The following is a 13,571-nucleotide window of genomic DNA, read 5'->3' as shown; positions in this document are numbered from 1 at the left end:
TATACTCTTCAAAAAAAGAAACGCAAAAGGCAAAATTTGAGACAAATTGTTAACAAGTTTATTCCGGGTAGTTCTGTATGCCATGTGTGAAACTTTGCACATTCACTGCTGAACGTCCAAAGTCTGCAAAGGCGAAGTCCACGCTCACTAGTTGAAGTTTAACGTCACTCAACGTCAATAACGAGTATGCCCCCCCCCGTGAGCATCAATAACTGCTTGGCATCTCCTGCCCATGGAAGCGATGAGATGAAGAATCACATCCTGTGGAATGGCTGTCCACTCAGCCTGCAAAGCTGCTGCAAGCTGAGGTAGAGTCTGCGGTTGAGGTTGTCGCCGTCGCAGACGTCGGTCCAACTCGTCCCAAAGATGTTCAATGGGGTTTAAATCTGGTGATCTAGACGGTTGCGTACGGTCTGATCGGAAATTCTACGCAGCCCTGGTATGGTTCAGGCAGTAGACGTCGCAGTGGTGGTCCTGTCCAGAAGGTGACGTAACCGGATGTAGCGATCCTGTGCGGGCGTGGCCACACGAGGTCTGCCAGATCGTGGACGGTCACGAGTTGATCCATGTTGTTGGTGACGATTCCATAGCCTTGTGATGGTGCTTGGGCGGACATTCACAGCTCTGGCAACATCTGATCGAGATTCGCCTGCTTCCAAGCGACCAATGGCGTTGTTGCGTTGTGCTTCTGTCAGTCTTGGCGTAACTGTATTGCGTGTCGGTGGCTTAACACTGAGCTATGGAAACCGAGAACCCGTCACTTTTATAAGGAGTTTACACATGTTGCACGTGCAGAGCATGCAGATCTCTCAAACAAATCTATTGGACACGAATGCGTTTTGGCGAAAAATCCGATGTTTTCCTCCGTTTTCAAAGTGCACAACTTTTATTGTCATTTTGGTCTGACAATCAGTGCCTTAACACGTGTAACATCACATACTCTGAGCTTGTAACGTTCTTACATATATTTCTCTTTAAAATAAAAAATATCCTTTTTGCGTTTCTTTTTTTGAAGAGTATATATATTTTACTTCCGTTGATCGTGTCTGCCACGTTTCCATACGTCTACAATGGTCATGTTGTACTCACTGATGTACGAGAATATTCCACACAACATAACACCTTGACACTTCAGTCTACTAGTTTTAATTTCAACGAAAACTTTTTATGGTTGCTCATCACTATCATAGTTTTTAAAGTAATATTTAAAGCAAAATTGCACCGAAACTGGTAAGCCAGGAGCTGAACGTTTAAGTAAAGACTAATCTTATTATAGGCTTAACCTATATTATAATATTCATGGCACAAACTCAGACACCCTTTTTTTGTTGTTGTTGTTACGTTCAGTCTTTACAAAGTAAATTTAACGTAATTTGTTCTGTTTTTTGTGCACTAAAAATATTATCATTATGAAAAGCTATTGTTTGCCCAAACTGTTTCAACATTATCCTTCTAATAGTCCAACAAACAATGTTTTACCAGCATAAGCCATTTGAAAATTAAGAAAAAAAAAGACAAGCAGTTTATAGTCATCTAAAGTATTAGAAAAGCACACAAATTAACCCGGCTAATTATATCAAAAGACACTGCACGTGGTTATATAAAGGTTTAATATTTTTTTTTTCAGGTGAAAGAGATGTTTGTAATACAGGATACAAAAACCAATTGGAAGCGATTCGATGAAACATGAATGTCAAATCACGAAGCAACAACAAGAAAAACGGTTATTTTTTAACACAACAACTACCTTTTTAGTGTCTTAAAATCATATCAATACAACTCTTTCGTATTTATCGCTTTATGGAGCATAAATCTACTGTAAATACCATTAGTACACTATTGTATTATTTAATAAATTGAGCTTTAGCACAGAGAATGAAACGTTGTCTAATTTTTCGCGTCAGCATATGAAGTTCATGAAAGGGTCAAATTCAGTGCATACAGTCTATTTTGTCTAAACCTTCTCATAAATATGCTACTCATTACATATGAAAAGATGAGAATTACAATTATATTAAATTTCTAGAGCGGGGAAAATATTTTTGAATTATTTCAATGACACTGAATTTATGAAATGTAAAACTTTACTTATATCTTTCCGTTCGTCCCCAAGTGGCACAGTGGTATGTCTGCGGACTTATAATACGAGAAACTGAGTTTCGACGCCGGTGGTGGGCATAGCACCAATTTCCCTTTGTATAGTTTTCTGCGTAACACAAACAAATATTTCTAGTTTATTACCATAATGTAAACCTCTTCAACTTCTTTGTAATGTTGTATCTACTACATTTTTGTAACAAATTCTGGAGAGATTATTAAGTCAGGAAATGTATTTTACAATAATTATAGAGCACGAAATGATCATTTATATATTCCCCTTGAGGCCTATGATTTATCAAATAACAACTTTGATTTAAAACCACATTCGTAGTTTCATCTTAGTTATCTTTCATTGATCATGCTTTAGGAATATTTAAATACAGAGGAAGAGATATTAAGACAACTTTTCCTGTATTTCCGTATCACATTTGGGTTAATTATATTTAAAACTAATTTTATTTTAAGCAACTACTCTTACATGTCATACAATTGAAACTTACGATGCAGTTTAATTGTAATTTAACGCATATTAATCATATTTACCCTGAAATACATATATTTCATGCATGTACGTGTGAGCGTGTCCATATTTCAACAGAGGTAGATATATAGTATGATTTTGCACGCAAGCAAATCAAAACAGATTAAAATCTTGTAAGTTTAACAGTTGTGGATTCGTTAATGTGTATGTCGTCCAATGATGTAGGAGCTAGGTGTTCTCAGAAATGGCAAAAACTTGGGAAACTACAAACTGACCTTTACAAAACTTGAATAAAAGAAAACTTCAAGACTTCCAGACAAGAACAAAATGTGGTGTAAAACGAGAAGCACTTAACTTTACGTATCACAGACACTTCAATATTTCATACCTGGGTGTGTTTTTCTTACAGCGAAACCACATGTGGCTATCTGTTGTATCCACCGAAAACAAAATCGAGTCGCTGATTTTAGCGTTGTAAATCCAAATACTTACTGCTATCCCACTGAGGGACATTTAATATCACAAGGATTCGTCTATAGATAAATTCACAGGATATTAAACTTACCACTAAAAGCATACAACATTTGCAGTACAATAGTTAAGTTTGTTTGTTTTTAATTTCGCGCGAAGCTACACGAGAGTCATCTGCACCAGCCGTCCAAAATTTAGCAGTGTAAGACAAGAGGGAAGGCAACAAGTCATCACTTACCGCCAACTCTTGGATTACTCTTTTACTAACAAAAAGTGAGATTAACCATTACTTATAATGCCCCCGCGGCAGAAACTTAAATGGTGATTCTGACGTATGTAATGAAATGTTAAAGTTTCGTGCTTCCAAGTATAGTCAAGTATTAAATCTTTGAGCCTGCAAGAAACCTCATGGTTAAGCAAGTCAGCATGCATAACAATAATAGATAGTTGAACAATTCTACAACATGTACTCTTCAGATAACATTTTAGCGTAAATATGCGCGTGTTAAGCCTATAATGTTTTTAATAAAGCTAGATTTTACTTCATGGGACCCATCACTTTTCTGTAACATGCAACATAATTGGTTCAAGATTGGTATGAACAAAATGACACGTATTAACTGAAATGGAAGAACATCACGTGTAAAGTCTACAGTAGGTAAATGCTGTTGACCAGTTATGTTGCGCTTTCTATTGTAATATAAGTTAGATTTAGTAATAATTTACATGGTTTTTGTGCTTGGAGCTGGATTCTGCTTATTTGTCAAAAGCATTTCACTCATTAACAAATGTGAAGTATATTGACTGTCAAATATTTTGAAACTTTCTTCCATAGGCGGAGATAATCTTCAACCCATATTCAGTCCATGTTCATTCAGAGTTGGCCCGACATGGCCAAGTGTGTTAAGACGTTCGACTCGTAATCCGAGGGTCGCAGGTTCGAATCCCAGTCGCACCAAACATGATCGCCCTTTTAGCCATGGGGGCAATTTAATATGACGGTGAATCCCACTATTCATTGGTAAAAGAGATAGCCCAAGAGTTAGCGGTGGGTGGTAATGACTACCTGTCTTCCCTCTAGTCTTACACTGCTAAATTAGGGACGGCTAGCACAGATAGCCCTCGAGTAGCTTTGTGTGAAATTCAAAACAAACAAACAATCATTCAGAGTTACTGACGTCGAGCTAGTCGTAAGTTACGAGGACAAAACTCTAACTATCGATCGAGAGCTGTCTCTTCCTTACCAGAGTAAACTAAACTTTAGATGTTCTAAAGCAGGAATATATAAATTTGATGGTCAAACGAAAATAACTTGTTAGAATGGCCAATGGAGTTCAACATTTCCCAAATGCATGGCTACAACAATGCAAAGACTCTTCTCAGGTGCGGTAAGATTGTACTATAACGGACCAGAAAAACAGTAACTATTGAATCATAACACTTGAAAAAGCATTACAAATGAAAAAAACTAATTTAGCAGTGTAAGACAAGAGGGAAGGCAACAAGTCATCACTTACCGCCAACTCTTGGATTACTCTTTTACTAACAAAAAGTGAGATTAACCATTACTTATAATGCCCCAACGGCAGAAACTTAAATGGTGATTCTGACGTATGTAATGAAATGTTAAAGTTTCGTGCTTCCAAGTATAGTCAAGTATTAAATCTTTGAGCCTGCAAGAAACCTCATGGTTAAGCAAGTCAGCATGCATAACAATAATAGATAGTTGAACAATTCTACAACATGTACTCTTCAGATAACATTTTAGCGTAAATATGCGCGTGTTAAGCCTATAATGTTTTTAATAAAGCTAGATTTTACTTCATGGGACCCATCACTTTTCTGTAACATGCAACATAATTGGTTCAAGATTGGTATGAACAAAATGACACGTATTAACTGAAATGGGAGAACATCACGTGTAAAGTCTTCAGTAGGTAAATGCTGTTGACCAGTTATGTTGCGCTTTCTGTTGTAATATAAGTTAGATTTAGTAATAATTTACTTGGTTTTTGTGCTTGGAGCTGGATTCTGCTTATTTGTCAAAAGCATTTCACTCATTAACAAATGTGAAGTATATTGACTGTCAAATATTTTGAAACTTTCTTCCATAGGCGGAGATAATCTTCAACCCATATTCAGTCCATGTTCATTCAGAGTTGGCCCGGTATGGCCAAGTGTGTTAAGGCGTTCGACTCGTAATCCGAGGGTCGCGGGTTCGAATCCCAGTCGCACCAAACATGATCGCCCTTTTAGACATGGGGGCAATTTAATGTGACGGTGAATCCCACTATTCATTGGTAAAAGAGGTAACCCAAGAGTTGGCGGTGGGTGGTAATGACTACCTGCCTTCCCTCTAGTCTTACACTGCTAGTTAGGGACGGCTAGCAGATAGCCCTCGAGTAGCTTCAAATTCAAACAAACAAACAATCATTCAGAGTTACTGACGTCGAGCTAGTCGTAAGTTACGAGGGCAAAACTCTTAACTATCGATCGAGAGCTGTCTCTTCCTCACCAGAGTAAATTAAACTTTAGATGTTCTAAAGCAGGAATATATAAATTTGATGGTCAAACGAAAATAACTTGTTAGAATGGCCAATGAAGTTCAACATTTCCCAAATGCATGGTTACAACAATGCAGAGACTCTTCTCAGGTGCGGTAAGATTGTACTATAACGGACCAGAAAAACAGTAACTATTGAATCATAACACTTGAAAAAGCATTACAAATGAAAAAAACTAATTTAGTAGTGTAAGACTAGAGGGAAGACAGCTAGTCATCTCTACACACCGCCAACTCTTTTACCAACGAATAGTTGGGATTGACCGTCACATTATAATGCCCCCACGGATGAAAGGGCGAGCATGTTTGGTGTGAGTGGGATTCAAACCCGCTACTCTCAAATTACGAGTCGAAAGCCTTAACCCACCTGGCCATGCTGAGCAGTTAATGTTTGGACTAGCTTTAATAGACAAATATTTTCAGTCAGTACTTCTAAGCAAATAATCATAATTCGCTCTCAGATTACTGGAATAGAATCTCAATGCTTTGAAATTTTTCACCAATATATAAAAGCACGAATAGGTATTTCGTTTATCTTAATGTTAATTTTCAAGTGGCTCTCTCATTTGCTTTTATCTCGACATGTAGGTATAATTAATTAAGTATAACGCAATTGGTAATAATTACATATGTAATAACAAATATGCCTTGTTTTGGAAACTATTGGTCGGGTTATAACTAATCTTTACAGATCTTCAGGATCAGTTCTCAGTGTGTAGAATGAAATGATGAGGTAAATAAAGTATTCTACTGAGTAAAGCATGTAAAACGTAATAGTATTTTCATATCAGAAGCATATTATTATTATAATACTGACTATCAACTTGGTGAACAACAAATTAAGTTGTCCCCGCTAGTACAGCGGTAAGACTATGGGTTTACAACGCTACAATCAAGGGGTCGATTCCCCTCGGTGGACTTAACAGATAGCTCGAGGTGCCTTTGCTATAAGGAAACACACACATACTAATTGATTTAACAGTGCCGACCTTAAGCAACTTAACGTTCTGGGCGTTTCCATCTCTCCAAAGAAAATGTATTATGAATACATACATATTTCGTACAGTGTATTTGCCCCCCGCTAGTACAGCCGTAATTCTACGGACTTACAATGCTAAAATTAGGGGTTCGATTCCCTTCGGTAGGCTCAGCAGATAGCTCGATGTGACTTTGCTATAAGAAAACACACATACAGTGTATTTATTGTTGTTTTAAATATTCTGATACTCACAACTCTTCAAGTGGTTCGTTGAAAGTTGTTATCGTAGATAAAACTTCAGAAGTAACTATCTGTGCTCTGTCCAACGCGACGCACTGAAACCCAGATTTTAGCATCTCAACTTCATAAACATACTGCTGACCCACAAGATGACGTCAGTTAAAATGCACTCATTAACATTGAGTATATAAAACACTTCATGAACAGTCAAAACCTAATTTCCGCTAAAAGGAAAGAATTCGTTTGTTGGAAAAAACTATCAACACGACAATGAAATTTTTTAAGGAATATTACTATTGCGTTGCGTCTAAACTCAATAAATAAGTTAAAAGTAAATAATACTTTATATCAGTTTAAGTGGTCAGTAATTAGAGTGTACTGTTGTACAAAACAGATACTATTTTTTTATATTACACTGCATTTTATTACTTAATCTCCAAATTTGAGCATTTTTAATACAATTTCGCAACATTCGATTTGTTATAGCTATTAAGTTTCTGGTCTGTCATGGCTTTGTAGTTATGACACTCGACTCGCAACCTACGAGTCTTATCATCGAAGATGCTTGCCTTATCAGATATAGGGGTATTAAAATGTGACGGTTAATCCCACTTTTCGTTGGTAGAGAGTAGCTTAAGTGTTAACGGTGAGTGGTGTTGATTAGCTGTCTTCCATTTATTTTGTCGCTTCAAAAATTAAGAACTGCTCTTGTAACTCGTCTTCGAGGGCCTTTGAGAAAAATTAAATAAATTACCTATAAAAGTAATCGGTGCCGGCTATCATCTATTAAGCAGAACAATTCTACATATATAAGCTTTTGAAGAAAAAAATAAATGTATTGGCGCAATATATAAAAAGCCTCGAAGTTATTATTCTTAATTGAGTACACGATTTCAGAAACGTCATAGCTTCAGATTCTATTTCAGGCAGCATCGAACTAAAACGTTTGTGTTAAGGTTCTCACCTTTGGTGTTTAAAATTATAAAATGTAGAATATCAATCAACTGAGTCTGCGTGAATACCTCAAGCAGCGACGTCAGTTTCAACTTTTCTCCGTGGGATGATCGAGTGGAAGTATTTACTTGAGCGGGTACCCTAATACATTTTGGTTTCCTAAACATTCGAAAAGTGTTAGACGCGGTTAGTATTGTTTTTTTGTAATTTTCGCGCAAAGCTACTCGAGGGCTATCTGCACTAGCCGTCCCTAATTTAGCAGTGTAAGACTACAAGGAAGGCAGCTAGTCATCACCACCCACCGCCAGCTCTTGGGCAACTCTTTCACCAACGAATTGTGGGATTGACGGTCACATTATAACGCCCTCACGGCTGAAAGGGCGAGCATGTTTGATGCAACCGGGATTCAAACCCGCGACCCTCGGATTACGAGTCAAACGCCTTAACACACTTGACCATGCCGGGCCACGCGGTTAGTAAAAGCAGTTGCTCGTAGAAATATGGATTTTTGAAGGACAATATTTTCATAATAGAATTCTAGGACAGACAATTTGGAAAAAAGCTTTAAATACTTTCGTTTGAAGAACTTGATTTGTTATTTTCAAATGCAGATAATGCTAAGTTATTCCTTTTAATTACACTTGAGAAAAATAATTTGAAATATAAGAAAACTGAAGAATTAGGCTCCTTCTTCTCTTTTTTAAGTATGAAACGTACAATATCAGAATTTATATTCTATGTGAACACGCGAATATATATTCATAAATACGTACGTACTCATAGATAATATATTGAAGATTATTGACTACGATAATTCGTCGAGGATTTTTTAAAATTTAACTGGGGACACCTGTACTTGAAACAGAAATGTATAACATGTACGATCATGCTTTGGCATCTTATAACATATAATTTAGATTAAAGTAATCATTATGAGTGTTGTAGTCATCTAAAAAGCATAACAGTCTGTCTGTCCGTTATCTAACTACTCTTAGGTCACTGGACCAATCACAACCAAACTTTATAGGATTATAGTTTGGAATATGGGGCACGTTAATGGGGATTAGAACCTCTTCACCCCACTGTCGCCCCTATTATTGAGCACTAATATTCTTTGACGTACGTTAACGTTAACTATATTTATAGATGGCGTCATGCCATTACACCGAAAACTACTAAATTTTCTATAACATGTCATACACAGTGTGGGGGAAAGGTAAATGTCTCATATATCTCAGATAGTGCAATGAAAAATGCAATGTAAACAATGGCCGACACTATTGCAATAATACATGAACTCAACTTAAGTTTCTACTCCAACAACCACCATAAGTTTGATACGAAGAGCCGTTTCTTGAGTTAAAGCCACTTCCTTTAAACTTCGGCCCGAAAGACACTTCTGTGGCCAATGGCCACCACTTAATAAATCACGTAAAACACTGTAAAAGGACAGTAGGATGTTGATTTTGAAAGTGGGTTACAGAAGCATCACAATTTTGTCCGCTACCTCTTTCCACAACCTCATCCTGACCATTACACGATGTATACCATGTTTTAAGTATAAATATATTGAATTATTAAAATATACAAAACTTTTGGTGAGATGATAATACATATTTTATGTTATAAATAAATTGTGTGAAAGTCAGCAATGTTTTGTCATTTATCACAGGCCCGGCATGGCCAGGTGGGTTAAGGCGTTCGACTCGTAACCCGAGGGTCGCGAGTTCGAATCTCGGTCGCACCAAACATGCTCGCCCTTTCAGCCGTGGGGGCGTTATAATGTGACGGTCAATCCCACTATTTGCTGGTAAAAAAGTAGCTCAAGAGTTGGCGGTGGGTGGTGATGACTAGCTGCCTTCCCTCTAGTCTTACACTGCTAAATTAGGGACGGGTAGCGCAGGTAGCCCTCGAGTAGCTTTGCTCGAAATTCAAAAACAAACAAACAAAGGAGTTATTTATCACAGTTTCCATTCCACATTATTCTACGTTCATAACCCGTACAAAGAACGGGTACCTCATTTTGTAATATATAAAACAATACAAAGTAAACTACAGAGAACTAACAAGAAAAGACTACCACAACTAAATATAAAAGTAGAACGAACAAAGGCACGAAATGACAAGTAGGGAGGAAGTGGAAATGATATGCTACAAATAACGAAGAATACAAGCATCTAGATAGTTAAGTAACAATTAAACTCTTGAGTAGCTATGCGATATATTTAAACACTTATTTTATTCCAGTGGTATTTAAAAAATGTATAATATTCATATTCCTACTGTTTCTGATGAAAAGAACGAACCCCACCAACAATAACCTACAACGTTGCAAACGGTTATGCCGACGTTAATAAAGATGGAGAAGTAGTAATTTTGCCAGGGAGTGTTGTCCATTTGAATTGTCTGTTCCAGCGAGAACATGGCGATCCTGAGTGGACATGGTCATCCACATCAAGGTAAGTCAGTATTATAAATCTTAAATAACTCTTTCATTATCTAATAATACAAAGCATGCCACAACGTCACAGCAAGTCCCTTGCCCATTAAAATAATATTTAAAAACAAAATTATAATTAATATAATTTTATATAAATCAATGTATTCGTGATGAACCAAATGGAATGATAGCGCCAACTATCTTACACAGGAAGAATAATTTTAATGAAAGAGTCTCTGTAAAGATGATTACTGTAAAATAATCTTCCTTCTGTAGTACTACACTGTGTTTTCAGGCTGATTAATGACCGAATCAGATTAGCACATGCATGTTTCATTATTGATCATTGTTACCACTGTACGTCTGCAGACATCTTCCATGACGAGCTGATCCTCTGGGGAAAATATACAAATTGAAATACTTCATTTTATATATGTAATCGTGCAAGTTTTCCTGCACAACCAAAATAGCACGAAGTAAACTGGAGTTACTGTTATTTGCAAATTTACCGTACATTTTCTAATCTGTAATAAGTAAGACCAGTATTATTAACCCTATATATGCATGAGGTTTATTTTAAGTTGACATGTTTTAAACATTATTTTGGGTAAATAATGAGTTTTACTACATATAAATTGAGAATACTTAAAACAAAAACTTTCGACTTCAAAATTTCTTGGTCTTATTGCTCTTATAACGCTAAAAATCTGGCTTCGATTACAGCGATGGGCAGAAAACAGATAGCCCATGGCCAACTCACATTACTCCAAATATCAGGTTAAACAAAGTTTTTTTTATTTGTGGAAATCTTCTACTACAACTAATTTATTGATATATATAAGTGATATAATAATATTATACAATCGACGAAACCTTAACCTGAGTCAAAACACAAACATGTTGGGAAGAAAAACTTTTTTTCTTCCTATAACTAAGTAAGAGTAAATTATGATTAAATGTATTAATGGATCGAAATCCGTCCACTGCTAGAAGGTATTCAACTGTAATATGTTACAATGTTACCATACTACCCTTCATGGAGCAACCGCAATTGAGAACCACAATTAAACAGTCTTTCTCTGTTTTGCATATTGTCGTAAACTAGTGTTTATTGCTTTACGTATGTTCATGGTCTTTAAAGCAACTGTTTGCAACTAGATGCATAACACGGTGCCTATATATCGATTTCATACAATGAATCTCATAAAAAATGAGGAAATATGTATATCTTAACAGAAACTAGATTGATAGATTGCATCTAGTTGTCAACGTTCTGAACATTTTACGTGTACGTTTATTGTTTGTGAGTTGTTATGGTTGGCCTATAAAAATATAATTACATTTGTTCTCTGAGAACCTATCGTACATACGCTGAATATCCGTAAGGATAACAAATGAATGAACTTGCTACATGAAACTTTTATCTTTTAACAGATTAATGCTCTTTGGAGATGGATTGTTTTCTCTGAGTATTGGGATATGCATATAAGCTGTTGTCTAACTGCCTTTCCACCAGTCTATCAGTTCAAAATTAAGGGTGGCTTTTGAAGTAGGTCTGCGCGAATATCCGAAACAAAAGCTCATCTCAAAGTGTCTTAATTATAACATACTACAGAGCTATTAATTCAAATAAGTGAACACCAAGAGAAGCTAAACATATCAGAACTATTTTAAGTCCAAAATTTATGTATTTTTTACAATATCTGATCTACTTAGTTTGTCAGGTTGTTGAAAATGAAACTCGTTCAATAATAATTTCATATTAAACCTCTGAAACTCACAAAAGTAAATCATTACCACATTGTCAGACAAAGCAGAATGGTAGCTGGAAGCTAGAAAGGAGTTCAATTAGACATGTCAGTAGAATTTATAAACTCAGCATGAAGCATAAGCCGCTGATAAAAGTTAGCTGAAACACTTAAAAGGCTTAATTTTTTTTTTTACATTTATAAAGCTTACACCAAAACATAGTTCGCATTTTAAATTTAAAAAAAAAAAGTTATTTACACATGAACAGTGCTCAATACTTCTAGACAATATCCCTGCGGGTGGTCCATATTGGCTGATGAAAGAAGCTGGAAATACAGACTTTCAATCTATAATGCTAAGGAAGAAGACACTGGTGTCTACAGCTGCACCACACCTAGAGGAAAACGGAAAGAAATTCACATTTTAGTGAAAGGTTGGTTATTCATCAATAAACACACAAACAAACAAACCAAACAATATGATGACCACTTTGGTAACTTGTCATATTTTTTCTTGAAGTGATTATTACTTTGTTTTTTTCGATGGTTAGCGCGGTTTTTTTTATAAAATATAATATTTTTTTCAAATTTCAGAGTAATTCCCTTGAAAATATTCTACAAATACTATTTTAATTTATGAAGATTAAGAAAAGTGTTTCAAATTAACCAAACTATGCTTTTAGAATGTGCTCACTTTTGAACTAAAACCTAGTGTCATTTATCCAAACATTTATCCTAATCTTTCTTACTGTACACATTATTTATTGTGTATGTTACTAAGATCCAAATTAATGCAGTATGAGCATCGAGAACGAATATTCAGTAGTTTCAAATTTCTAAAAATTAAAACCTAGCAGTTTTAGAAAGTCGAAAGCGAAATATCATATTACTATATATCTCGACTCCTCTAACGTTTTTGTTTGTGACATATTTAACGGCTACAAGTTTTGTTTCATAGAAAAATACCTGCACGTTTATTTATTGTATATTGTTTGTGTCGTGACCAATAACTGCAAAGTTTTATTACACTCTCACTAGCTACAGTGATTCTATTTTTAAACCAGAGCGCTGCAGTTTGGAGCTAGTGAACTGAGTTCGAATCTGCGCGACACCACTAAATATTCTCTTTACTTTTGGTATCTTATAATGGTAGCATTCGTTAACTTAACGTAGATGACTAGTGTGTGGTGTTACTAATTCGTTGCATTATTCGTGTTCAGTAGGTTAAAATCAAAGTCTGTAGCACATAGCTTTACTAACTTTGCCATAAATTAAAAATATATATTAAAAAAGAAAGATTTAATTGACAAAGTTCCAATTTCTTTTCGGGTTAAACTTTTTTATACATTTTTATTAAAATATGTTTTTTTACTGTTACCATTTTCATCTTCCAAAATACGGCCCAGCATGGCCAGGTGGGTTAAGGAGTTCGACTCGTAATCTGTGGGTCGTGAATTCGAATCCCCGTCGCACAAATCACGCTCGCCTTTTCAGCCGTGAGGGCGTTATAATGTGACGATCAATCCCACTATTCGTTGGTAAAAGAGTAGCCCAAGAGTTGGCGGTGGGTGGTGATGACTAGTTGCCTTCCCTCT

The 13,571-nt window shown here is 35.9% G+C and overlaps 1 protein-coding gene across 1 annotated transcript in view; it reads left to right on the top strand.

The window, feature by feature from the left end:
* Nucleotides 1-13,571, top strand: part of LOC143254488 (locomotion-related protein Hikaru genki-like) — a 50,030-nt gene that overhangs the window by 18,291 nt on the left and 18,168 nt on the right. The window contains exons 2-3 of the mRNA XM_076509662.1: nucleotides 10,088-10,247; nucleotides 12,262-12,410. Of these exons, the coding sequence (XP_076365777.1) occupies nucleotides 10,088-10,247; nucleotides 12,262-12,410 (309 nt within the window). The remainder of the gene's footprint in view (nucleotides 1-10,087; nucleotides 10,248-12,261; nucleotides 12,411-13,571) is intronic.

This window comes from Tachypleus tridentatus, chromosome 6 (genome assembly GCF_004210375.1).
Source record: "Tachypleus tridentatus isolate NWPU-2018 chromosome 6, ASM421037v1, whole genome shotgun sequence".
Taxonomy (NCBI): domain Eukaryota; kingdom Metazoa; phylum Arthropoda; class Merostomata; order Xiphosura; family Limulidae; genus Tachypleus; species Tachypleus tridentatus.
This window is presented reverse-complemented; position numbering and strand designations above follow the sequence as displayed.